Source organism: Moschus berezovskii, chromosome X (genome assembly GCF_049115385.1).
Source record: "Moschus berezovskii isolate FMDL1 chromosome X, NW_MosBer_1.0, whole genome shotgun sequence".
Lineage (NCBI taxonomy): Eukaryota > Metazoa > Chordata > Mammalia > Artiodactyla > Moschidae > Moschus > Moschus berezovskii.
In genome coordinates, this window is record NC_142488.1 from 48997607 (window position 1) to 49023338 (window position 25732).

Below are 25732 nucleotides of genomic sequence, written 5' to 3' on the forward strand. Positions count from 1 at the left end.
GTTAGGCCAGCAGAAGGCAGGGTGGGTGGAGCTGAGCCAAGGGAGAAGGGATAAAAACCAGGTCCAGACTCACAGCACCCAACCTGTCGTTCGTTCGTCCTCAGTGCAGGGCAACAGGTAAGTGTTGCTTTCAGCGTGGTGCCTTCTTTCTTGGTTTGCTTGCCCACCTCAGGGCTGTATAGGCTGACTTTCTGACCTGACTAGATCTGGCTTTGTTTCTTAGAACCTATCCCTCTGTCATTTTCTTTCCTGCACCCTATGTCTCTTCCTGTCTTTCCATGTTTTCAGCTTCCCTTTGTCTTTTTTCCCTCTTGTTTCCTCTTCTTTGTTCGTTTACAAGATCACTTACTTTACTTCACCACTCTCTGACACTCTAGTTTTCTCTTATTTTTCCTTTGTCTGAGGTCTATAGGTATCTTCTCCTCTAAATCGCTCTCCCTTTCCATCTCTTTCTTCTACTCTGCATCTCTCAGTCTCTCTCTTTCTGTCTCTCTCTCTTCCATTCTTTCTCTTTCTTCTACTCTGCATCTCTCAGTCTCTCTCTTTCTGTCTCTCTCTCTTCCATTCTTTCTCTTGTGTCCCGGGAAGATATCTTGATATTTTTTTCTGGCACTTACCCTTTCCTCCCTCACTCTGGCTCCTTCTTGCTTGGCAGACAGCAGAGCCCAATGGATAAAAGTTTAGAGGGCAAGAGGTAGGGAGAGAAAACAGAGTTAATGTGGCGTGATGGGAATAATGAATTGAAGGGAGAGATTTGAAGGAATTGAGAGATGAATAATTACCAGAAGTAAGGGGAGATGGTGGGAGAAGAATTCTGTGTCACTAAAAGGGCCCTATGCTGAAAGTCAATGATTTGTTTCCTCACCCTAAATCACTCTGAGGCAAATCATTCACCCTTTGTAAAAGAGAGCTTTCCCTATGATTTCCACAACCTCATGTAAGTTTGATTTTGTGGTCTTCTGAATTTTTCTGTTTCTAAGAATTTCCTATTCTGGTTCCAGGAATCTAAAATTCTCAATGCTTCTGTGATGGGGAGAGGGTGCTAGGAAGGAAATTAAAGCCTGATGCTTCCAATTCTTGAAGAAAAGTGACCATATCCCTTCCAGACTTAACTGATTCTTTCAAAGCAGGCTGCAAAGGGGACAGAAGGGCCAAGGAAAACAGCAATGAATGGTTTCTGGCTCTCTGCTGGGGTAGAGTTATGGTTGGCCCCTCTGATCTCTGGTACTGTAGATTGGCTGCTGACACAAGAGAGGATTTTAAGGTGTAGGTAAAATCTAGTAATGCTGTATAACTTAGGCCAAAATTTCACCATTATCATTTTGAGTGAAAGCATTGTTCTAAGAAGACCACAGCAAAGATTGGTGCTTAAGTTGTTAAATGATGGAATGAATGAATGAATGTTCATCAGTGTCTGTAATTCCACTTCAGTTAGAAATCTGTTCCTGTGATAAAGGCGTTGGTTACAGCTCAAAATCAATCCTGGAAAGGGACCTGGATTAATAAGAGAGTGGATTAATGTGTGGAGTCAGGCTCTCAGTCAGGAAACTATGTAGTAATATTTGAATCATAGATTCATAGTGGTTAAATTAGTAGGATCTGGAACCAGACTTGTGTTTGTGTGTGTGTGCATGCTCAGTCATGTCCAACTTTTTGTGATCACATAGAGTAGCCCACCAGGTTCCTCTGCCCATGGAATTTTCCAGGCAAAAAAACTGGAGTTGGTTTCCATTTCCTTCTCCAGGGGATTTTCCCAACCCAGGGATCAAACCCACATCTCTTGCATCTCCTGCATTGGCAGGCAGATTCTTTACCACTGAGTCACCTGGGAAGCCCCCTGGAACCAGATTGACTAGGTTCATTTCCGGTTCTACTACTTAGTAGCTCTGTGACATGGACAGGTTACTTAATCTTTTGGGGTCTCAGTTTCCTCATCTTTGAAATAAAGTTGATATTAGTTTATACCTCACAGGATTGTCATGAGGATTCAATAAGTCAATGTATGTGAAGCATTTACAAAGGGGTCTGACACAGTGAGAACTCTGAGAGTGTTTGACTGTTAGAATCAGATGGAATCTATAGAGTTATCTAGTCCAATGTCTGTGGAGAAACTGAGGCCCAGAGAAGAAAAGTGCAGGGTTCAATTTCATATAGTAAATTGTAACAGAATAAGGACAAGAATCAGGATTGAGACAAGAGCCAGCTTTCCAGACCTGGTCTGGTATATTCATGATGTTAATTCCCTTGACTATACCTTCTCTTTCCCTATTCAGAAAATGTGGAATCTAGGATCTCTAATCTAGGATCTCTAAACTCTACAACACCCTATTCTTCTTCAGTGAAGTCACCACCTGATGCTATCATTTCTGCTCTAAAGCCAACCAGACCATCCTTCCTTTTCATATTTTTTTTTTTTTCTGCTGTGAGTAGCCTGACCAGACCTCTGGCTTGGAGAGCTCAGGCTTGAGCCCCCAGCACTGCCCTAAAGACCAGTACTATCCTGGTGTGCTGGTGTGCAGGCCTTGCTCTCCCAGCGTGGGCCCTGCCCAGCCTGATCACCAATAAAACCTTAACCATACCTGCAAAAAAATATATATATATAGATAGATAGATAGATAGATAGATAACACGTTTTCAGCATTTACTGTTGGATAGGTACTCTTCTATATAATTTATATAGATTATTTTACTGCATATTCACAACATCCCTGTGAATTCGAGTATTCTTGTTATTATCTACATTTTAAAGATATAAGATGTAGAGCGTAAGCATGACTTTTCTAATACCTCAGGGCTAGTGATTAGCGGAGAAGGCAATGGCAAGCCACTCCAGTACTCTTGCTTAGAAAATCCCATGGACGGAGGAGCCTGGTGGGCTGCAGTCCATGGGGTTGCTACGAGTCAGACATGACTGAGCTACTTCACTTTCCCTTTTCACTTTCATGCATTGGAGAAGGAAATGGCAACCCACTCCAGTGTTCTTGCCTGGAGAATCCCAGGGACGGGGGAGCCTGATGGGCTGCCGTCTATGGGGTCACACAGAGTCGGACACGACTGAAGTGCCTTAGCAGTAGCAGTGATTAGTAGAGCAAGGATTCAAATGCAAGTAGTCTAGCAGGCTGTGCTCTTAATACCCTTAATTGCCTAAAATACTTATTTGATTAGATTTACTCACTCCAATCTCAGGATAGGTAGTAAGATAGAATGGAAACAGAGCCCCAGGTAACTACACTACAAGATTATGGTCATAAAGATGCACAAGCAGAGTGAGACAGAGCAAATTCCAGGAAAGGAGTATCAGAACAGAGAAACTGGAACTGATGCTTGAAAGAGCTTGATATTTCAACAAATTCCAAGAAGTAGCCTATATTTCCCAGGTCTTGAGTATATATCATGGCTAAAAGCCTGTTAGAGGTGATGTGTGTATTGAACTTCTGTTTTTATTCTGGGGGTGGGATTCACCATCATCCCAAGGCAAGACTGGACTTTGCTTCCAATATTGGGGTATTTTCTTCATATTACATACCCCAGTGTGGTCATTATTGTCGTTCATCTTGGGGAAAGGAATTTTCAGGAGCCTAGGACCTGACCATCTCTTTTGACTGCCTCTCCCTTGGCCATTCAACCCCCCTCACCAACAGCAGCAGCCCCAGCCAGATGCACAGGCATGATTCTAGAAAGGAACTCCTTTTCTTTCCCACACCCTAGTCTCAGCTTGGGGAGTGGTCAGACCCAAAATTTGATAAACTCTGAGAGCCTTATCTGTGGTCTGCAGGCTCAGCCCCAAGCACTTTAGCCTTTGCAGGCAGGCAGGAGAAGGGAAACTCACATATGCAGATATGAGGGAGGCATCAAATTCAATTTATTACCTACCATATGAAGTAGACATAAATATCTTACATTTGTCTACTGATGAAAGCTAAGACCCAAAGAGGGGAAGTAACTTTCCAAGTACCTCCAACAAGGAGTTAGAGAGCTGGAACTGAAATAAGAAAAGCTAACATTTTCTTTTAGGCATTTCCTTAATATCTTAACACGAGTTTCATTTAGTCTTTTCAATACCACTTGGCCTTTCCCAATTTCAAGATCCATATACCCTACTCCATACACCAACCTATGCTCTTATGACAGCCTGTGAGAGTTGGAGGGAGGATACTCTGCGGTGGAACAAGGGAAAGAGTTTGCTTTTTGAGTTAGGAGGAGGGCGTTTGCTCTGTGAGATCTAGAAGGAAGGGGTATTCCTCAGTAAGAGATGAAGGATATTGCCATATAACAACATGGCATGAGCTCCCCCTATTCACTTGTCCCTCACAATATAAGGCCTTAAATAGTAGAGGTGTTGTTGGGTTCTACTCAGTAGCTCTCCTGGTGGTGGCAGGCCATTAGTCTTCAAACATTCCTCCATCTTCCCCCCTTTATCCTGTCCCAAAATTTGGCTCACTCTCTGATGCTGGATGCTGTCCTTTTTCTTTTAATCTACTTCTCCCTCTTGCTATCTGTAGCTCTCTTTCTTTTTATATCTCTTATTCCTCCCTCGTCCCAACACCAAACCCACCTTAGCCACCTCTCTGTCTCTATCCTTTGATCTTGTCTCTACTCCCTTCCCCCTGTCACTCAGTCTCACTCTCATCTCTCTCAGTTCAGTTCAGTTCAGTCACTTAGTCGTGTCCGACTCTTAGCGACCCCATGAACCACAGCACGCCAGGCCTCCCTGTCCATCACCAACTCCCGGAGTTCACTCAAACTCATGTCCATCGAGTCGGTGATGCCATCCAGCCACCTCATTCTCTGTTGTCCCCGTCTCCTCCTACCCCCAATCGCTCCCAGCATCAGAGTCTTATCCAGTGAGTCAACTCGTCGCATGAGGTGGCCAAAGTATTGGAGTTTCAGCTTTAGCATAAGTCCTTCCAATGAACACCCAGGATTGATCTCCTCTAGAATGGACTGGTTGGATCTCCTATCTCTCAGTAGGGAGGGCCAATTCCTCTTCCTCTAACCATTCTTTGTTCTTCTCCATCTCCACAGTCTCTGATAGAATTTCTCCTTTATGTTTGTGCTGACTGACTCTCTGTCCCTGCTGGATTCTCTCTACTCCTGCTCTCAGTTTTCTGAGTCTTTGTATATTTTTGCATGCTCCTTGATTTTTGCCTCATATCCCTTTTTTGTCCTTCTGTCTATCTGTTTCTAACTCTACTTCTGCTCTGTTACTCAATCCCTCTCCTCCACCTTTTTCCTCTCCTCTCTTCTCTTTTGTCTTCTCTTTCATTCTCTTTGTCTCATCTCAGTCTCTTTCCCTGCCTCCTGTATTTTCCATCATCCTCTTGTCCTCTGTTTTTTGGATCAGTCATCTTCTTCCTGTTCTTATCTCTGCCTGTCCCTTTTCCTTCTGACTTTGATCTTTCTCTCTCCTGCAATTTCTATTGTTCTAACTCCATCACTACCACTGCACCTTTGCTTTCTATTACTTTCCGCCTTTTATCTTTCTTAACTTCATTTATGACTCTTACCATATTCTTTTCCCTCTGAGTTCCTGTTCATTCATTAATTTACTCCAAGATTCAATAAACATTTATTGAATAAATATTTAATAAATTCAATAAATACTTATTTAAATTCAATAAATATTTATTGAATAAAATATTCAATGAATATCTGTTTTAGCCTCTGCCTCTTTCATTCACCAATAGATGTTTCCAGATCCCTTGGGGTTTGGCTTGTTTTCACCTACATCTCTATTTGTGCTTTTCCAAAATCCAGGAGCAAATCCAAAGATAGTAATATACCAGTCTGGTGGGACATGTACCCTTTCATTCTATTTCCTGAATCTACTTAAATTGGTAACTGTGACGTCAAGCTTGTCTCTCTGGCTGGGCCTGCTCAGGAAAGACTCCTAGCCAAGCCTCAGGAGCCCTGGTCAATGGCATCTGTCTGCATTAGCAGGTTGAATCTTCATTTGGCTGAAGCCAATATTCTTAGAAAGAGTCTTAGCCTTAAGTGTTGATCAAAGGGCTGGTGGATTGTCAACTCTTATCCTACCACACACAATCATACTTCAATGATCCTTACCATCACAGAGTGGGTCAGTAGCCAAGTCTAAAGCAATCAGAATTCAGGCTTTCTCACCTCCAGTGGGAACTCATTTCTTTACCTCTTTGGTCTTATGATCAGTTTCCTGTTTCTTCCTCTCAGATGCCCAATTGGTACATTTTAAGATTGGGAAATGTCTTACCCTGAAATAACAGTAAAGGCATTTGTGGGGAGGGGAGCAAGCATCAGGTGAGAAGCTAAAGGCAAAGTATCAAACATAAGAATGACACTTGGCTTTTGGCCAGGTCTTCATAGTGGAATCTCATCTCTTCCATATCTTATGCAGAACTTCAGGCTCAAGATGGTGACAGCAGCCATGTTTCTACAGCGTTGCCCAGTACTTATCCGGAGCCCCACAGGCCTCCTGGGCAAGATGATTAAAACTCACCAGTTCCTGTTTGGTATTGGACGTTGTCCCATTCTGGCCACCCAAGGACCAAGTTGTTCTCAAATCCACCTTAAGGCAACCAAGGCTGGAGGGGGTAAGAAGTCACTGCTGACAAATGGGGGAAAATGTCTGGGTCCTAGAGTTAAGACTCTAAGTCATACTGGTCATCATTACCTAATAACTGGGAGGGCTCATGTGAAAAGTGTCAACGAAGAATAAGCTGGCCTAAAAATACACCTCACTTCTGACTTATGTCAGTATCTCTAAAGAGTCTCATTCTCATGCCCCTCACATTCTATATACTCCAGTCATGCTGAAACTACTTAAAATTGTCTGGATTAACTATCATTTTAAGTTCCAATGTCTTTGCTCCTGTCAAATGACTCTGTCCCATTATCTTTTCCAGAGCATCTCAAACTTCCCATGTAACACTTAACTTGGACACCATCTCCTCTATGAAGCCTGCCTAGACTTCCAGCCTGTCCAATTCCAATTCTGGGCCATGTCCTTTCCCTCTTCTATCCCATGTCTTCCCTCCCATCCCAGCACTGTTCATAATGTGTCTTCAGTATGTGCCATTCCCAACAACTTAGGAACTCCCTTAGCACAGGGACCAGATACATCCATTTTTGTGTCTCTACCATAGCCTGAGATAGAGCTTTTAGATATAGTACATCTCAGTGGCCATTGTCAAATTTACAGCTAGAAACTTATAGCTAGAAACTCACCACCACTTACTCTCTTTGCATAGATTCTCCATCTTGGGCCAAGAGCCACTGTCCCTTCATGCTGTTGGAACTCCAGGATGGGAAGAGTAAAATTGTGCAAAAAGCAGCCCCAGAAGTCCAGGAAGATGTGAAGACTTTCAAGACAGGTTGGAGTTAAGTTCCACCTCATCTAATATCTACACCTAATGCTTGATTTCATTTTATCATGGTCCTGAGCTAGGCTAATCCAAAGGCAACTGGTACATATTCCATGACGGAAGTCCAGTCTTTTCTAGGAGAATCACGGTAGGCAAGAGCTTAAACTGTGCACTGAAATTCACCCTCCCCAACACATACACATGCTTCTATAACTTTTAGCTATTAGTCTAAAATGAGCCTGCTAGAGTTCTGCCTCCTCTCTCCCAAGTGACTAAATGGATTCCAACAGGCTGGGCTCCCACATATAAGCAACACTACTCTATGACAATCTGGATTTGTATGAAAGAGTAAGTTTTGGAAGTAGGTACATTCTTTAGATGAGTATTGAGGTCAGGTCAATTCAATTGGTGCAAACCATTCAAGATAATCACGCTTGAGAGTTGGCCATACTGTCAACATCTTTCACAGAACTTTGTGGGATATAATTAAGAGTAAAATTTTCAAAACTGAATTCTAATGACTTTCAGAAAAGAAGAGTAAGGGACAGTATCCTGTATCTATCTTCCAAGTACAAGACTCAGCATTGCTGCTCCAGTTATCTCACCCAAAGGAAAGTCCTAGTGAAGAAAAGTGTAATTCACCTTATGGATGGTTTCAGGACATATAAGTCTCCATTTGGGGAGATGAGAAAAAGCTTACTTTTCAGAATATTTCTTCTCTCTGTACAAGGCTTCTCTACTTCCTAACCTTGAATTTATATATGTTGTATTGAGTTTAAAGAGGACAGCACTTGCTTTCTTTCCCTCCCTTCCCTCTTTTCATGGCCAATGGATCCCATACTCCCTCTTAGACTTGCCCATCTCTCTGGCCTCAACCAGCCTGAGGAAGCCATTCTCCAGTCCCCAAGAGCCAGAGAAAAATTCAGAGAAGTTCACACACTTGATTCAAAACAACATGGCTGGTGAGTTTGCTGAGGTGGAAATAAAAGGGGGTAGGAATATGGAAGGAATGCTGAAATGCTGTGCACTGACATAGAAGAGGAAATGGCAAAGAATCACTTTAGAGCCCAGGGGAGTCTGAGTTTAAATTTTAATGCTGGCACTTGCTGGATCTGTATGCTTTGGAAAGCAAGTCATTTCCTTGCAGTGAGATTTTAATACCTCAACAAGTTATTACAAGAAGGAAATAAAATTACACTTACAGAAGTGCCTCTAAGTTGTTACGAAGATTCATTAAATATTAGATGTATTCCTATCATTTCTTCTCCATGCTTCCCTCAGAAACACTCATCCTTCACAGAGAACTTTTGCCCCTGTCTTGTATATGTTTATAATAATTTTTCATAACAGAATTTGTTTTATTTTCCCAATACAAAATGAATATAAAGAATAAATTTAAATCAGAGCTCCACCATCCACCATTAATTTTTTTCTTATATTTTTTCCAGGTATTTTCCTATGACTAAACACACACATACAAAACTACACTTTCCTCCACATACATATTTTTATTAGAAATGTGATCTCATTCCACCTCAAGTTTGCTGTTGTTCTTCATTCATTTAACAATATGTCATGGGCATTATTCCATGTCCCTAAACATAGAGCTGCATAAAAATTATAAATGACTGAAATGTGTTCTGTAGCGTGAATGCAACATCATTTAATCAACCAAGCATCCTCATGTAATTATGCCAATTTTTTGTGTGTATTCTTCCCCTTTATATTGTATGTTGGTTTTACATACATATAAATGTACCCAAAGATAATATATAGTATTCTTAGACTATATATGGCTATACTAGAAATTAGTTAGCTATTCCTCAGTTGGGTTGCTTTCAGCTTTTTCTTTTACAAACAGTGGTGCAACAAACATTCTTGAATGTACCTCTTCATGTAGATAGGTAAATGCTTCTCTACAATAGACACTAAGAGGTGGAAATCTCAGGATGTGAAGGTGTACACATTTTCAATATTAATAAATATTGCTAATTGGTCCCCCAAAGTGGTGTACTAATTATCAAAGAGAATCCATATTCTCACACACTCTCCAGCACTTGATAGTATCAAACTTTTAAATCTTTATCAATTTGATGAGTGAAAACTTGTTTTTGCAGTTGATTTTCCCTGATTAAGTATCTTTTTACTACATTTGTTGAATGGTCTGGTTATATTCTTTGCCCACTTTTCTATTGGGTTAAAATTTTACATAGTAATTTTCAGAGTTTCTAAAACATAAATTCTGGATATCAAATTTTATGCTAAACATGCTGCAAATATTTCCCTAGGTATGTCAGCATGTGCATTTTAAAAACTCTTGGTACATATTTCCAAACATCCCTACAGCAAAGATGTTACTAATGTACACTCCTACCATATAAGTTGTCATCTGCAACAATCATGATTTCTGTCTCATGGATAGAGTTCTGGAGTTTAGCAAACATTATACATTATATTTCAATCCTAAAAATAAGGTTGCTTCATTTTGTAGTGGTTAAAGAAGTAAACTCTTCCTCATCTATAAAATGGAGATGCTAATAGAACTTTCCACATAGGATTATAATAAAGAATAAATGAAATAATATCTATAAAGTTACTAAAAGAGGGTATTACATGTAATAGGCACTAGATAAATGTTGGTACAATAATATTATTTAAAATTATTATTCTTACTACTACTACTATACTACTATATTACAATAGTCACAATAATAGTACTATGTGCCAGATATTATCTTGGATGTATTACATTCTGTTTGTCATAAGATGGTCATAATTTTGCAATGAAGATATTATTAGTCCCATTTTATAGGTGAGGAAATTAAAATTAAGAGGATTCATGACTTGCCAATATTACACAACTAGGAAGTAGCAGAACTATGACTAGAACTAGACCCATCAACACTCTTTCCACTGAAACTTGAGGTGGTATTTCTGGAAGGAGGGTGCCATACTAACCTTGGGAAAAGAGATGAGGCCATACAAGGGGTAGGAGGCCTGAGTGAATGTACAATAAGTGAATGAGTCAGTGAGTAAGCAAAGGGATGGTTGAATTAAATAGTAGAGCATTAATGTGACCCAGTAAGTTAATGACTGATCAAATAAATGAATAAATGGAAAGAGAACTGGAGAATTCCAAATCAATTTCATTAAATAAAATATGGACTAGCCAGGAAGTAATTTAAAATGAATTCGTTTCATCCCCATCTCTATTCCCACAGGAGACCATGTCTTTGGTTATGACCAGTTTTTTAGGGACAAAATCATGGAGAAGAAACAGGACCACACCTATCGTGTTTTCAAGACTGTGAATCGCTGGGCTGATGCATACCCCTTTGCTGAACACTTCTTTGAGGCATCTGTGGCCTCAAAGGATGTGTCTGTCTGGTGCAGTAATGACTACCTGGGCATGAGCCGACACCCTCGGGTCTTGCAAGCCACACAGTGAGTAGTAGGGTCTGAGCCATGATGAGCCCACAGGGAGATATCCAGAGAAGAGCCAAAGCCACACATAGAAGGAAAAAGCAGAGCTGACGGTGGAAACCTGGGTTCCACCCAACACCCCTTTTGTCTTAAGGTCTTTCAACAAATCTAATCCTTGGACAGGAACTAAGTCAACAAGCCTGGTTTTCCAAACTCTTTAGTGTCCAGTGCTACAAAGGAGAGGATGAGAAATCAAACAAGTTGCACTCTCCATGAGTTCTTACTCTGGCTACAGAATGAGTATTATCAGAGATGGTGTGCAACCATCTCTAAAAGATCTTCCAAGCTAATCAAGACCAATCTAGCACCTCTTTCTCTCCCTGAGTACTTTCAGTCGAAGAAGGAAGGTCCATTTTTCCCCATTGCCCCCATACTGACCTCTATTTTGTCATATAAGACACAACTCATAGAGAATCACTAAGTTAATATTGACCCCTATCAAGGAAGAGAAATCTACACAGTTTCTCAGTATCTGACAAGAGTTTCTTCTCCTTTCTTCCCCTGTTTTCTCCTGGCCAGAGAGACCCTGCAGCGCCATGGAGCTGGAGCTGGTGGCACCCGCAACATCTCGGGTACCAGTAAGTTCCATGTCGAGCTGGAGCAAGAGCTGGCTGAGCTGCACCAGAAGGACTCAGCCTTGCTCTTCTCTTCCTGCTTTGTGGCCAATGACTCCACTCTCTTCACTTTGGCCAAGATCTTGCCAGGTAAGCCCAGAGCCAAAGGTAAGCCAAAGGTAAGCCCAGGGCTAGTATCCTGCATCCAAGCTTACTGTCTCCATCAGCCCTTCCCTGTCTTCTGAGTTCACTTGCTCCCATTGCCCTTTGTTCTTGCCCACCCTGCATACCCTCAACACTGGATGACTATATCCTAACCTCACTGAAGGGTAACATCATAAATTTGTCATTTCCCAACTCAATTGCACTCAACACTTATAAATAGTCCTTTTATATCCCTATATCAGCTTTTTCAAACTTTCTTTCCCCTTATAAAACCTGTGGTCACCTCCTCCTTCACTCTTAGCAAATAATCTCACATCTCACAACACAAATAAAACAGAAGCCCCCAAACAGGAGGTCCTTTAACTTATATCCACTAAACTCACAAGTTTATCTCACTGTTCATCTACCCTTTTTCATTCTTTCCTTTTACAAATTGAAGACACATCTCTCCTTCTGCCTAAAACTAATCCCTTCACTTGTACACCAGATCTCATCTGAATCCCATCTTCCCACTCTCCCATCCTCTAACCAGTAATGTCCTCAACTCATATGTCTATCATTCTTCCATCATAGCCCAATCCCAGATAAATGCAACTCTCCACATTTTCTATGTCAATACTGGTATTACATAATTACTTAGATGGGAACCACTAATAATTCATGGTCCCCAATCTCTACTGCCCTCTATGCTTTCTGGCAATCCTGTTTCCATAGTCAGTCCTTCAAATAGCCAAGGAAACTTTGCCAAACCCCATTCTCTTCAGCTTTCTTACACCTCCACCTCACACCCACCCACAGCAGCTTACTTCATCTCCTACCACACAGAAAACAGAAGACCCTAGGCAGCAGTGTCCTCAACTTCTTGCCTCAAACTACATATAAACTCATGAGCATTCTCACAGGGCCTCTTTTCATTCCTTATCTCCTGTCACAGTAGAAGAGGTGCCATTTTTCTTGTTGACTAATTCTTACATTGGTGCTCTGTGTGTCCTCTGTCTCATCAGGAATCTTGAACTATGAGTTCCCTCCCTCCCTCCTGTATCTTTAGCTTCTCTCTCTCTTTAAACACGTTGAAGTCTCTTGCATCTCAAAAAAATTTTTTTTCCTCTTCACTCTCTAGTTACTGCCATTCTGTCCCCTCCTTATAACAGGCAAACTGCTAGAGAAAAGTCTCCACACTTGCTACCCATTTCCTCACATCTTGAAAAAATTTCAGCACACTATAGACATCTCTACTGATTCTTAGAAACTTTTTTCAAAATTACACATAACCCCAACTCAAGCCAATATCTTTGGAAATGCCTTCAGTAAACTCCTTTAGCCATTAGATTTCAACTTCTTTTCATTTCCTCTACCACCATCCTAAGACCAACATCATTTTCCTGATTTCACCTTTGCCTTCCTACAACATATTCTTCACAAGAACCAGATGATATTTTAAAAATAAAAGCCCATCTTTATTATCCCCGTGCCCAAAACCCTTTAATAGATTCCCACTGCCCTTCTCTTTATTCATGTCTTCTAAAGCCTTCAATAATCTGGCCTCTACCCACCTCTTCAGGCTCATCTTTTGACACCTCTCCTCACATTCTTTCATTCAGTAATATACTAATTCACATATTCATTTATTCACTTAAAATTCAGTAATTCTGTTTTTTTAATCCATTCATTCAAAATAAGTTTGCTTAACATCTCCTGTACACTTAATCTGGGTACCAGAAACAGAAAGATAAAAAGCTGTGGTACCTGCTCCCAAGAAACTTCCATTCTACTTATCTTTCACAGCAGGTTCTCCAGGAAGTCATGTCTGATTTCCACAGGTAGAAGTGATCCCTTACTCTAATATAAGGCCACAGTTCCTTGATGTCAGTGCAGGTTCAAGGGCCCAGGAATCAATTCCATCCACCAATTTCCCACCTCTACTTGTTCTCCCACCATTGTCTAATAAAAAGCCCTGGATTCCTCAGGACCTAGACAAAAGTCTGCCTTTCTTTAGACTTAACTTCCTCACTTGTACATTAAAGTGACTAGATTCCATGGTCACCAATTGTCCTTCTAGCTCTGACTTGTAATGAGGTTATGATTCAAACTGTGAAAGTCTAAGTATCTACCCTGTAACTATGAGCAGAGCTACGTTATCTGGAAAAGATGGGATTTCATCTAAATCAGGAAGAATATATCATCAGTCCAAGTTAACAAACATTCCCTGGGATAAATTCCTTTCTAAGGCTTAATCTTGGTGTCTGGGAATAGGAATGTAAGCCCTGTTCTCAGGAAACTCTAGAGCATTCTTGGGAAATTTAAATTTCCTCCAGCCCAAGAGAATCAAAGTCCAAGCCAGGGTTAAAATGCCTGGAGAGAAGAGTGTAGGGGTCAGGGCAGAGGAGTTCTTCCAAGAGAGGGAGAGGTGTTACAAAGGCTTCTGGAGGAGGGAGAAACTGTGCAGAGGCTTCAAATAGAGGAAAGGATTAGCTCTTTGCTCCTGACAAGTCAATCTTGAAGTTGAAATGTGAATACTGGGATAGAAGCTTAAGCATTATGCATCTGGTTCTTAAGGGTGTGAGATTTACTCGGATGCAGGCAACCATGCTTCCATGATCCAAGGTATCCGCAATAGTGGAGCAGCCAAGTTTGTCTTCAGGCACAATGACCCTGACCACCTGAAGAAACTGCTAAAGAAGTCCAACCCTGAGACACCCAAAATTGTGGCCTTTGAGACTGTTCACTCCATGGATGGTAAGCATATGTGTGAGTGTGTGTTTACTAACATTGGTCTCACAAAAACTGTGATGATAATGATAATAGCTAACATTTATAGAATGCTTATTATGTACCATGCAAAATTATTAGTATTTCACATGTATTAATTCACTTAATCTTCACAACAATTCTGAGGTAAATGCTATTATTATTTCTATTTATATGAGGAAACTGAGACACCAAGAAGTGAAGTGACTTGCCCAAGGTCACATAGCCAATAAATGCCAAAGGATGGAGACAGCTATTACACTGATTTCAAAGATTAAGAAACTGAAGTGCAGAGAAAGTACCCAAGTTACCTTGGCTGGCTCAGTAAACTAGTGCCAAAGTGTGTATCTGAACCCTAGGATGTATGAGTCCAATTACTTCACATGATGCTCCTTCCATTAGAAATGATGTGCAGATCAATCATCCCAGTGTCTGGTTCTTGCAGCAAAAATTTTCACAAACCAGTAGCTGGGAGATTTTTTTAGGGTCCAATATGTAGCACTGGAGTCAAAACAGGTTTTCAAGTCAGATCTTGGTTCAAATCCTACCTCTAGCACTTACCAGCTCAGTGACCTTGGGTAACTCTTTAACTCTCTAAACTTCAGCTTTCCTCAAGGTAAAATGTCTGCTTGAAAGAGATGATGGAAGACATTCTATTTATCATGATCTAAGTAGAAATAAATCACCTTTATCATCCTACCTCTTTCCTTTCCCCAACTGAAACAATGCTCAAATCATTGTGTTGTTGTCCCTTTTAGGCAGAAATTGTCTATTTTAGGCATAATCTTTTGGGTTTATTAAAGTGAAGAGAGCCTCAATTCTTTTCAAATTGTCATTTTTCCAAGTGAAACAAAGGAGAGTCCGCTGTACTCTCTGATTTAGCCAGTGTAAGTGCCATCACATCAAGTAATGATGATACACAAGCTGTTGAACCAAACTATCCATGTTCAAATCCCAGCATTACAACTTACTAGCTTGGACAAGTTTCTTAATTGCTGTGTCTCAATTGCCTTATCTTTAAAAATTGAGATGATAATTAATAGAGTACTTCAGAGTATTTAAGTGAGTGAATATATATAAAAACTTATCGTCGTGCTCTCGTCCACATTTCTACAACCAGCAATGATCATATTTCTACCACTGAGACTAGTCTAAATCATTATTTCTGTAGTGAAAACCAGAAATAATGAGTGTTGGGACCATTCTACTTCCTTACATTTGCAAATGAATGGTTTTTTATTTAGTGAATGGTGGAAACCCTGCTGAAACTGTCAATTTAGGGCTGAATTCCTCCCATTGAAATGATGCTTGAACCATTACACTGTCCTCTTAGTCTTGGACTCCAACTCTTGTGGTTTTCTCCCCTCCTGTTGTCCCACCAGTTGCTCACAAACTTTAATCCTAGCCTGGAGTCACTGTTCCCACATGAAGAAGTTTCTGTTGTATTCCACTTCCCTGCACCATTAGTTTCCAGGAATGGAGAATGACAGATGTATGGGTTCTTGTATATGTAGAGTGGTCACAAAATCTGTACATGAAATTAACAGACATTTGAAGACCTTATAAACAATTATCAGCATAGAATAACAGGGGAAAATGGTAAATCTGCATGGAAAATGTACAGGAACATACAGATTACTTCTAATTCACTTTCATTCAATACATTGAGACTGAGTCTATGGGAGGGTACCCTCAGGTAACAACATTGGCAGAGATGAGAAAAAATACATTCCCACAGAGACAGAAAAGACAGAAACAGAGGAACAAAAAAAAAAAAACTCAGAAAGATACAGAGAAAAATGTCTAAAGCCAGAAAGGTAGACATGAAGGGATACAAACAATAAGAAAGAGAGAACAGAAGTGAGAGAGGAAGGTGAGTGAGGGAAGGAGGGATAGAGACACTAACAAAGAGACAGAGGAAGGGGGGAGAGGAGAGAGAAAAACAAAGACAGAGATAGAAAATAGAGACACAGAAACAAAGTTGGAAACAGTCATAAAAAGAGAGAGTGGCAAAAAGTCAAAAAGACAGAAATATGGAAAACCAGTATAAAAACGATATTGACATAGCTGACAACAGCACTTGGCAGAGAGGGTGAGTGAGATCTGAAAACATTAACCTGGAGCAAAAAGAGAATTTTTTAAATGTATTTAAACAAAGGCATCATATAGGCTAGTGTCAATCCTTGATGGAAATATACAGACTTGTGTGGGGGGGGGGAGGCAGAGAGAGGCTGGCAAATAGCATAAGCAAGAGGACAGATATTATCAGAATGAAGTAAAAATAGAAAGACAGAAAAGTAAGCCTTAATCACAGGCTGGGGAAAATGCACACACACACAACTTGGGTGGGAGTAGGGCGAACTCAGTCAACACATATGAAGAGGTCTGGCATAGCCCCAACTAAGGGTGCACACCCTCCCCATTTCCCAACCTATAGTTGTTATGCGCCACAAATTCCATGCTGGAGATGGAACTGGAGAAGGGTTATGATCTACCTCTATTCATGGCTTTGCTCAGGTGCCATCTGCCCCCTTGAGGAATTGTGTGATGTGGCCCACCAGTATGGGGCTCTGACCTTCGTGGATGAAGTTCATGCTGTAGGACTGTATGGGTCCCGGGGTGCTGGGATTGGGGAACGTGATGGAATTATGCACAAGATTGACATCATCTCTGGAACTCTTGGTGAGTGAGTCCCTTGGGTTACCCTATATAAAGGTTATATTGTATATAACAATCCAGAAAGGAAATCCCTAGAAGAACTTTTCCTTCCTCCTCCACAAAGTTGCAAAAGCTTTTTGGGTAGAATTTATGGCCCAGGCTATAGAACACTTGGATTCTCTCCTGCCACTCCCATCCCACTGCAAAATTGCTGACAAAGTCTGAGAGGATTTTTTGAGTAGACCCCTGAGATGGGCCAAATTACCAAGTTCATCTCAGTGAGTGGAGTTGTGTATCAAAACTCCTTCCCCACCCCAGTTCCAAGCTCCATTTAGCTCTACTTCCGGCTTTCCTGGTAGCTCAGACTGTAAAGCGTCTGCCTACAATGCAGGAGATCTGGGTTCGATCCCTGGGTTAGAAAGAACCCCTGGAGAAGGAAATGGCAACCCACTCCAGTATTCTTGCCTGGAAAATCCTACGGACTGAGGAGCCTGGTAGGCTACAGTCCATGGGGCCGCAAAGAGTCGGACACGACTAAGCGACTTCACTTTCCTTTTCCTTTCCTTTTTGGATCCAACCAGTTGAAGGTCCCCACCCAACTTCTGCATATCTACTCATTACACATGTCAGGGCTTGCAAGTCCTATCTCAAAGCAGCACAACTATCAGCTCTGTCTGCTTGTCACAGACAAGAAAAATGATAAGGGAGTCTGGAGCGCCAGCTTCTAGTGTACCACCTTGAGTTACCCTGTTCCTCAGGGGGCTGATAATAGGATCTGTGCATAACCTCCTCATTCTCCTCCTTGTCTCCAGGCAAAGCCTTTGGCTGTGTGGGTGGCTACATTGCCAGTACCCATGACTTGGTGGACATGGTACGTTCCTATGCTGCTGGCTTCATCTTCACCACTTCACTGCCTCCCATGGTGCTCTCCGGGGCTCTGGAATCCGTGCGACTGCTCAAGGGAGAGGAGGGCCAAGCCCTGAGGAGGGCCCACCAACGCAATGTCAAGCACATGCGTCAGCTACTAATGGACAGGGGCCTTCCTGTCATCCCATGTCCCAGCCACATCATCCCCATTCGGGTGAGAGTCCCATATTGTCCATTGCCTTCTCCACCATCTCTCCTGGGAGTCTTCCTGCACCCAGCAAACTGAAACTTGTTCCTGTCAACTGTTTCTTTGTTAACCAACCTCCTTATCGTCAGTTTTCTTTCCCTTTTGGAAAATTATCAGTCATTCTGGAATAACCAGTCTTTATTTTTTTTTTTTTACATTAGCTATTATCTCATGCCTAGTAGACTGTCCTGTTCCTTGGGCTAATTCATTGTTCTTTTGAAAGACTGTTTTTGCAAATATGTTTAATTAACCCACTGACAACACCCCAGAAGTCACTTGGGGTTTTATCTTCTTACCCAGAACTACCCAAAATTAACATACTAGCTAAGTATGCTTCTTCTGCAAACAGCTTCAAGACAAGGTCCCTAGAAGCACTTCTATCCTCTTTAATTTTTAAATTGAAGTATAGTTGACTTGGGGCTTTCCTGGTAGCTCAGCTGATAAAGAAGCTGTCTCCACTGCAGGAGACCCCAGTTCAATTGCTGGGTCTGGAATTTTCCCTAGAGAATGGATAGGCTAACCACTCCATCATTCCTGGGCTTCCCTGGTGGCTTAGATGGTAAACAATCTGGGTGCAATGAGGGAGACCTGGGTTCAGTCCCTGAATTGGGAAGATCCCCTGGAGAATGGCATGGCAATCCACTCCTGTATTGTTGTCTGAAGAATCCCAATGGACAGAGGAGACTGGCGGGCTACAGCCCACAGGGTCACAAAAAAAAATGGACAAAACTGAGCTAATAAGCACAGCACAGCATATTGTGTTAGTTTCAAGTGTACAGCAAAGTGATTCAATTACATATTTTGTTCAGATTATTTTCCATTAGTTCACTGTGTCATATAGTAAATCCTTGTTGCTTATCTATTTTATGGGTAGTAACTTTTATCTGTTAATACCATCAGTTCAATTCAGATCAGTCACTCAGTAGTGTACGACTCTTTGCGACCCCATGGATTGCAGCACGCCAAACTTCCCTATCCATCATCAACTCCTGGAGCTTACTCAAACTCATGTTCATTGAGTGGTGATGCCATCCAACCATCTCAACCTCTGTCATCCCCTTCTCCTCCTGCCTTCAATCTTTCCCAGCATGAGGGTCTTTTCAAATGACTCAGTTCTTCGCATCAGGTGGCCAAAGTATTGGAGTTTCAGGTTCAGAATCAGTTCTTCCAATGAATATTCAGGACTGATTTCCTCTAGGATGGACTGGTCGGATCTCCTTGCTGTCCAAAGGACTCTCAAGAGTATTCCCCAACACCACAGTTTGAAAGCATCAATTCTTTGGTGCTCAGCTTTCTTTATAGTCCAACTCTCACATTCATTCATGACTACTGGAAAAACCATAGCTTTGACTAGATGGACCTTTATTTGCAAAGTGATGTCTCTGCTTTTTAACATGCTGTCTAGGTTGGTCACAGCTTTTCTTCCAAGGAGCAAGCATCTTTTAATTTCATGCCTGTAGTCACCATCTGGAGCGATTTTGGAGCCCCCAAAAATAAAGTCTGTCACTGTTTCCATTATTTCCCCATGTATTTGCCATGAAATCATGGGACCAGATGCCAAGATCTTAGTTTTCTGAAAGTTGAGTTTTAAGGCAATTTTCACTCTCTTTCACTTTTATAAGAGGCTCTTTAGTTCTTCTTTGTTTTCTGCCATAAGGGTGGTGCCATCTGCATATCTGAGGTGACTGATATTTCTCCTGGCAATCTTGATTCCAGCTTGTTCTTCATCCAGCCCATCATTTATAAAGCCTTAAGTTACTCCTTTCCCGATTTGGAGCCAGTCTGTTGTTCCAGGTCTGGTTCTAACTGCTGCTTCTTGACCTGCATACAGATTTCTCAGGAGGCAAGTAAGGTAATCTGCTTCTCTCACCTCTTGAAGAATTTTCCACAGTTTGTTGTGATCCACACAGTCAAAGGCTTTGGGGTAATCAATAAAGCAGAAGAAGATGTTTTTCTGGAACTGTCTCACTTTTTTGATGATCCAGCAGATGTTGGCAATTTGATCTCTGGTTCCTCTGCCTTTTCTAAAACCAGCTTGAACATCTAGAAGTTTATAGTGCACGTACTGTTGAAGCCTAGCTTGAAGAACTTTAAGCATTACTTTTTTAGTGTGTGAGATGAGTGCAATTGGGCAGTAGCTTGAGCATTCTTTGGCAATGCTTTCTTTTGGGATTGGAATGAAAACTGAACTGTTCCAGTCCTGTGGCCACTGCAGAGTTTTCCAAATTTGCTGACATATTGAGTGCAGAAGTTTCATAGCATCATCTTTCAGGATTTGAAATAGCTCGACTGGAATTCCATCACCTCCACTAGCTTTGTTCGTAGTGATGTGTCCTAAGGCCCACTTCACTTCACATTCCAGGATGCCTGGCTCCAAGATGTTGTGAAGTGATTATCTGAGTTGTGAAGATATTTTTTCTATAGTTCTTCTGTGTATTCTTGCCACCTCTTCTTAATATCTTCTGCTTCTGTTACGTCCATACCATTTCTGTTCTTGAGTGTGCCCATCTTTGCATGAAATGTTCCCTTGATATCTCTAATTTTCTTGAAGAGATCTCTAGTCTTTCACAGTCTATTGTTTTCCTCTATTTCCTTTCATTGATCACTGAGGGAGGCTTTTTATCTCTTCTTGCTCTTCTTTGGAACTCTTCATTCAAATGGGTATATCTTTCCTTTTCTCCATTGCCTTTCACATCTCTTCTTTTCACAGCTATTTGTAAGGCCTCCTCAGACAATCATTTTGCCTGTTTGAATTTCTTTTTCTTGGGGATGATCTTGATCACTGTCTCCTGTACAGTAACATGAACCTCTATCCATAGATCTACAAGCACTCTATCAGATCTAATCCCTTGAAATCTATTTCTCACTTCCACTGTATAATTGTAAGGGATTTGATTTAGGTCATACTTGAATGGTCTAGTGGTTTTCCCCACTTTCTTCAATTTCAGTCTGAATTTGGTAATAAGGAGTTCAGGATCTGAGCCAGTCAGCTCCCAGTCTTGTTTTTGCTGCCTGTATAGAGCTTCTCCATCTTTGGCTTTAAATAATCAATCTGATTTCGCTGTAGACCATCTGGTGATGTCCATGTGTAGAGTCTTCTCTTGTGTTGCTGGAAGACGGTGTTTGTTATGAACAGTGCGTTCTCTTGGCAAAACTCTATTAGCCTTTACTCTGCTTTATTCTGTACTCCAAGACCAAATTTGCCTGTTACTCCAGGTGTTTCTTGACTTCCTACTTTTGCATTCCAGTCCCCTAAAATGAAAAGGACATCTTTTTGGGTGTTCATTCTAGAAGGTCTTGTGGTCTTCATAGAACCATTCAACTTCTGCTTCTTCAGCATTACTGGTTGGGGTATAGACTTGGATTACTCTGATATTGAACCACTGTGGGCAGGAATCCCTTAGAAGAAATGGAGTAGCCATCATGGTCAACAAAAGAGTCCAAAATGCAGTACTTGGATGCAGTCTCAAAAATGACAGAATGATCTCTGTTCGTTTCCAAGGCAAACCATTCAATGTCACAGTAATCCAAGCCTCCGTTCCGTTCTGTTCAGTCGCTCAGTCGTGTCCGACTCTTTGCGACCCCATGGACTGTAGCCTACCAGGCTTCTCCGTCCATGGGGTTATCCAGGCAAGAATACTGGAGTGGGTTACCATTTCCTTCTCCAGGGGATCTTCCCACCCAGGGATCGAACCCGGGTCTCCCTCATTGGAGGCAGACGCTTTAACCTCTGAGCCACCACTTCCAATTTGCCTTGATTCATTGACCTGACATTCTAGGTTCCTATGCAATATTGTTGTTTACAGCATTGGACTTTACTTCCTTCACCAGTCACATCTACAACTGGGTTTTGTTTTCACTTCAGCTCCATCTCCTCATTCTTTCTGGAGTTATTTCTCCATTCTTCTCCAGTAGCATATTGGGCACCTACTGACCTGGGGAGTTCATTTTTCAGTGTCTTATCTTTTTGCCTTTTTCTATTGTTCATGGGGTTTTCAAGGCAAGAATACTGGTTTGCCATTCCCTTCTCCAGTGGACCATGTTTTGTCACAACTCTCCACAATGACCCATCTGTCTTGGGTGGCCCTACACAGCATGGCTCATGGTTTCATTGAGTTAGACAAGGCTGTGGTCCATGTGATCAGATTGGTTTTCTGTGATTGTGCTTTTCATGCTGTCTGTCCTCTGATGGAGAAGTATAAGAGGCTTATGGAAGCTTCCTGATGGGAGAGACTGACTGAGGGGGAAACTGAGTCTTGTTCTGATGGGTGGGCCATGCTCAGTAAATCTTTAATCCAACTTTCTGTTGATTGGCAAGGATGTGTTCCCTCCCTATCATTCCCATACTCCTAATTTATCCCTCCCTTATACCTTGTGGTTGTTGTTTAGTCACTAAGTCATGTCCAACCAACTTTTGCGACCCCATGGACCATAGACTGCCAGACTTCTCTATCCATGGGATTTCTCAGGCAAGAATACTGGAGTGGGTTGCCATTTCCTTCTCCAGGGACTCTTCCCAACCCAGTGATCAAACCCAAGTCTCCTGTATTAGCAGGCAGATTCTTTACCTGAGCCACCTGGGAAGCCCCTCCTTCCCCTTTGGCATCCATAAGTTTGTTTTCTATGAGTGTGTTTCTGTTTTGGTTATAGATTCATTTGTATTATTTTTTAGGATTCTACATATAAGTGAAATATTTGTCTTTCTCCGTCTGACTCACTTCACTTAGTATAATATTCTCTAGGTCCATCCATGTTTCCACAAATGAAAATATTTCACTTCTTTGTGGCTGAGTAATATTCAATTTTATGCATGTATACACATATGTATATGTTTATGTGTGTATACACACTCCACATGTTCTTAAGCCAATTATGTGTTGATGGGAACTTGAGTTGTTTCCATGTCTTGACTATTGTAAGTAGTGCTGTTGTGAACATTGGGATGCATGTATCTTAAGTCAGATTGCTGCCACTGAGCAACACCTTGATAAGAGATTCTAGATCTGTCACTGACTAAGACGCTTATGAAAATATATGCCCCCAAGCTCAGTGGAGTTCCTTGATCTGATTTCCTCCACCTACTTAATAGAGCTAGCAATAGTGGGGTCAGGGGATCAGATACTGACAAGCTTTTCTCCTGGGTCCAGGTGGGTGATGCAGTGCTGAACAGCAGGATCTGTGATCTTCTGCTTTCCAAGCATGGCATCTACGTGCAGGCCATCAACTACCCAACTGTCCCCCGGGGTGAGGAGTTGCTGCGCTTGGCACCATCCCCCCACCACAGCCCTCAGATGATGGAAGACTTTGTGGGTAAGTCCTCAACATGGTTTTCTACAGCACTCTTCTTTCCTTCAGTCCCATTGACAATGGATGCCGTTCATTTTAAAAATATATTTCTGAAACATCTATTATGTGCTAGACCCTATACTAGGGTCATAAATGAATGAGAAACAGTTCCTATACTCATAGGGCTTCAGTTTGGTTGAGGTGACCATAGCAGACTCAATGACTTCAAGGAGTGATTGAAGTTCAACCAAGAGAATGGATGGGGGAGTTGTAGGAGAAGAGGGGCCTGATGCAACCTGTGGGATTCATGACAGGCTTCTTAGTGGAGGTGACAACCTGAGTTGAGTCTTGCAAAGGGGTGTGGTATTGGACCAAGAGAAGAAAGAGGATGCAGAAGAGATTCCCAGAAGAAGCAAGAGCATGGAGAAAGGCAAGGAAGAGGATGAGAAGTAGCCTTGGACATATCAAGAACAAGCAGATATTACTGGAATGTAGGAAAGTAAGAATGGAATAAGGTAGGGGAGTGTTTACCTATGAATCTGCAAAGACAACACACAGTTTGGAGACTTGTAGAGCTGAATAGCTTGGGTTTTATCCTTAAGGTGCCCAATTCACCTAAAGTTTACTGGATTCCTTCTGGGTACAGGGCCAGTATAGAGCAGGTTCTTATTCTAGGTCTGTTGGGTGAAAGACACATAGGCAGTTGATGGCATAGCAAAGGAGACAGACATAAACATGGGTGGTACTGGTCCAGTTTGGTGAGCTCCAGTACTCTGGGAGCTAAAAGGAGAGTGTTCATTTATGGCTAGAGAGGCTAAGAATGGTGAAATTAAGTAGGCTTCATAGGTAAGGAAGTCCTTCTGCTGTATCTTGAAGTACCTGTGATATGGTGTAAGAAGGATATTTCAGAACAAGGGAATTCGATAAGCACAGACCTAGAGATAGGAAAACAGAGGGCATACATTAGCTATAGTATTTTGTTTGTCTGGAGCATAGGCAGAATGATAGTACTAGGAAAACAAGACAAGTTGATGCCATTCATTCATTCATTTAAAAGCATGAAATAATGCTAGCCAACACTTATTAAGCACTTACCATATGTCAAGAACTGTTCTAAATACTTTACATGTATTAACTCATCTAATCCTCATGGGGTAGAGATGGTATTATTAGAATTTCCATTTTATATATGTAGATACTGAGGTATCAAAATATATAGTAACTTGTCCAAAGTCACAAAGCTACTAGGTTTTAACTGGAGAGTCTGTTTCTACCTCCATGCTCATACCACTAGATCTATCACCTCTCTGAGCTAATGATCTAGACTTCTGGACCTCTTGCTTAGCCTTCTTTGCTCTAGGCTTCAATTATAGAGCTTTCAGTATTCTCAGTTCTCTAAGTGTCCACTTATGCTGGGCTTTTGCAGGAAAGAAATGAGAGGCATTCACCATGACTCCACCAGTCAGTCCTTCAATGTCATAGCCAACCCATCATAATGTTCTCTACAATCTCTTTCAAATCTCATTTCTCCATTGCTACTTCTTTAATCCATGTCAATGTGATTTCTTCCTAACTAATTTTCTTGCTTTTCTCTAGTCCTTTATCCATACTGACCATCAGAGGGCTTTTTCTAAAAATCTGACCATATAGTTCCCTAGTTTAAACCTCTTCATATTTCCCTACTGTCTAGACTAGAGCAGTGGTCTCCAAGGTGAAGTATGCAAGGTCATCCATAGGGTAAGGGGATTTATTAGAATTCTATATTTACTTTTTGTCTTAAAAATAGGAAATTAAGCATTACTGATACTGATGTCTAATATATAGGCTGACAATGCTATATGTATGTAGTATATAAAAAAATACATACATTGGAGGTAGGTATTAGAACTTTCGTACTAATAGGATGTATAGCCCCCAAACTGGAGACACTGGACTGGAGACTAGTCAAACCTTGGCATAGCATTCAGTGCCTTCATCATGGTGATCTCTATGCTTTTTCTTCTTCCCCACATTCATTTCTCCAGCTACTCTGAATGATTTACAGTTCCCTCACTTAGCTCTGGGGCTTCCCTGGTGGCTCAGAGGTTAAAGTGTCTGCCTGCAATGCGGGAGACCTGGGTTCGATCCCTGGGTAGGGAAGATCCCCTGGAGAAGGAAATGGTAACCCACTCCAGTACTCCTGCCTGAAGAATCCCATGGACGGAGGAGCCTGGTGCGCTACAGTCCACGGGGTCGCAAAGAGTCGGACACGACTGAGCGACTTCACTTTCACTTTTTCACTTAGCTCTAGCCTCTTACTTCTGGGATTTTGTTAATGATGCTTCCTTCTGAGTGGAATGCTTTCCTTCATCCCTTACTCTGACTTACCTCTTTTCATCTTCTGG

At 41.6% G+C, this 25732-nt stretch overlaps 1 protein-coding gene across 2 annotated transcripts in view; it reads left to right on the top strand.

Annotated features, from left to right (window-relative positions):
• Positions 1-25732, top strand: part of ALAS2 (5'-aminolevulinate synthase 2) — a 27988-nt gene continuing 2256 nt past the window's right edge. Inside the window, exons 1-10 of one of the 2 annotated variants that reach the window (XM_055393613.2) lie at positions 1-117; positions 6374-6569; positions 7227-7349; positions 8192-8302; positions 10562-10784; positions 11343-11527; positions 14099-14278; positions 16808-16972; positions 17761-18029; positions 23210-23372. In XM_055393613.2, coding sequence (XP_055249588.1) covers positions 6389-6569; positions 7227-7349; positions 8192-8302; positions 10562-10784; positions 11343-11527; positions 14099-14278; positions 16808-16972; positions 17761-18029; positions 23210-23372 — 1600 coding nt within the window. In that variant the 5' untranslated portion in view covers positions 1-117; positions 6374-6388. The remainder of the gene's footprint in view (positions 118-6373; positions 6570-7226; positions 7350-8191; positions 8303-10561; positions 10785-11342; positions 11528-14098; positions 14279-16807; positions 16973-17760; positions 18030-23209; positions 23373-25732) is intronic. The other variant, XM_088833581.1, reaches the window with a different exon arrangement.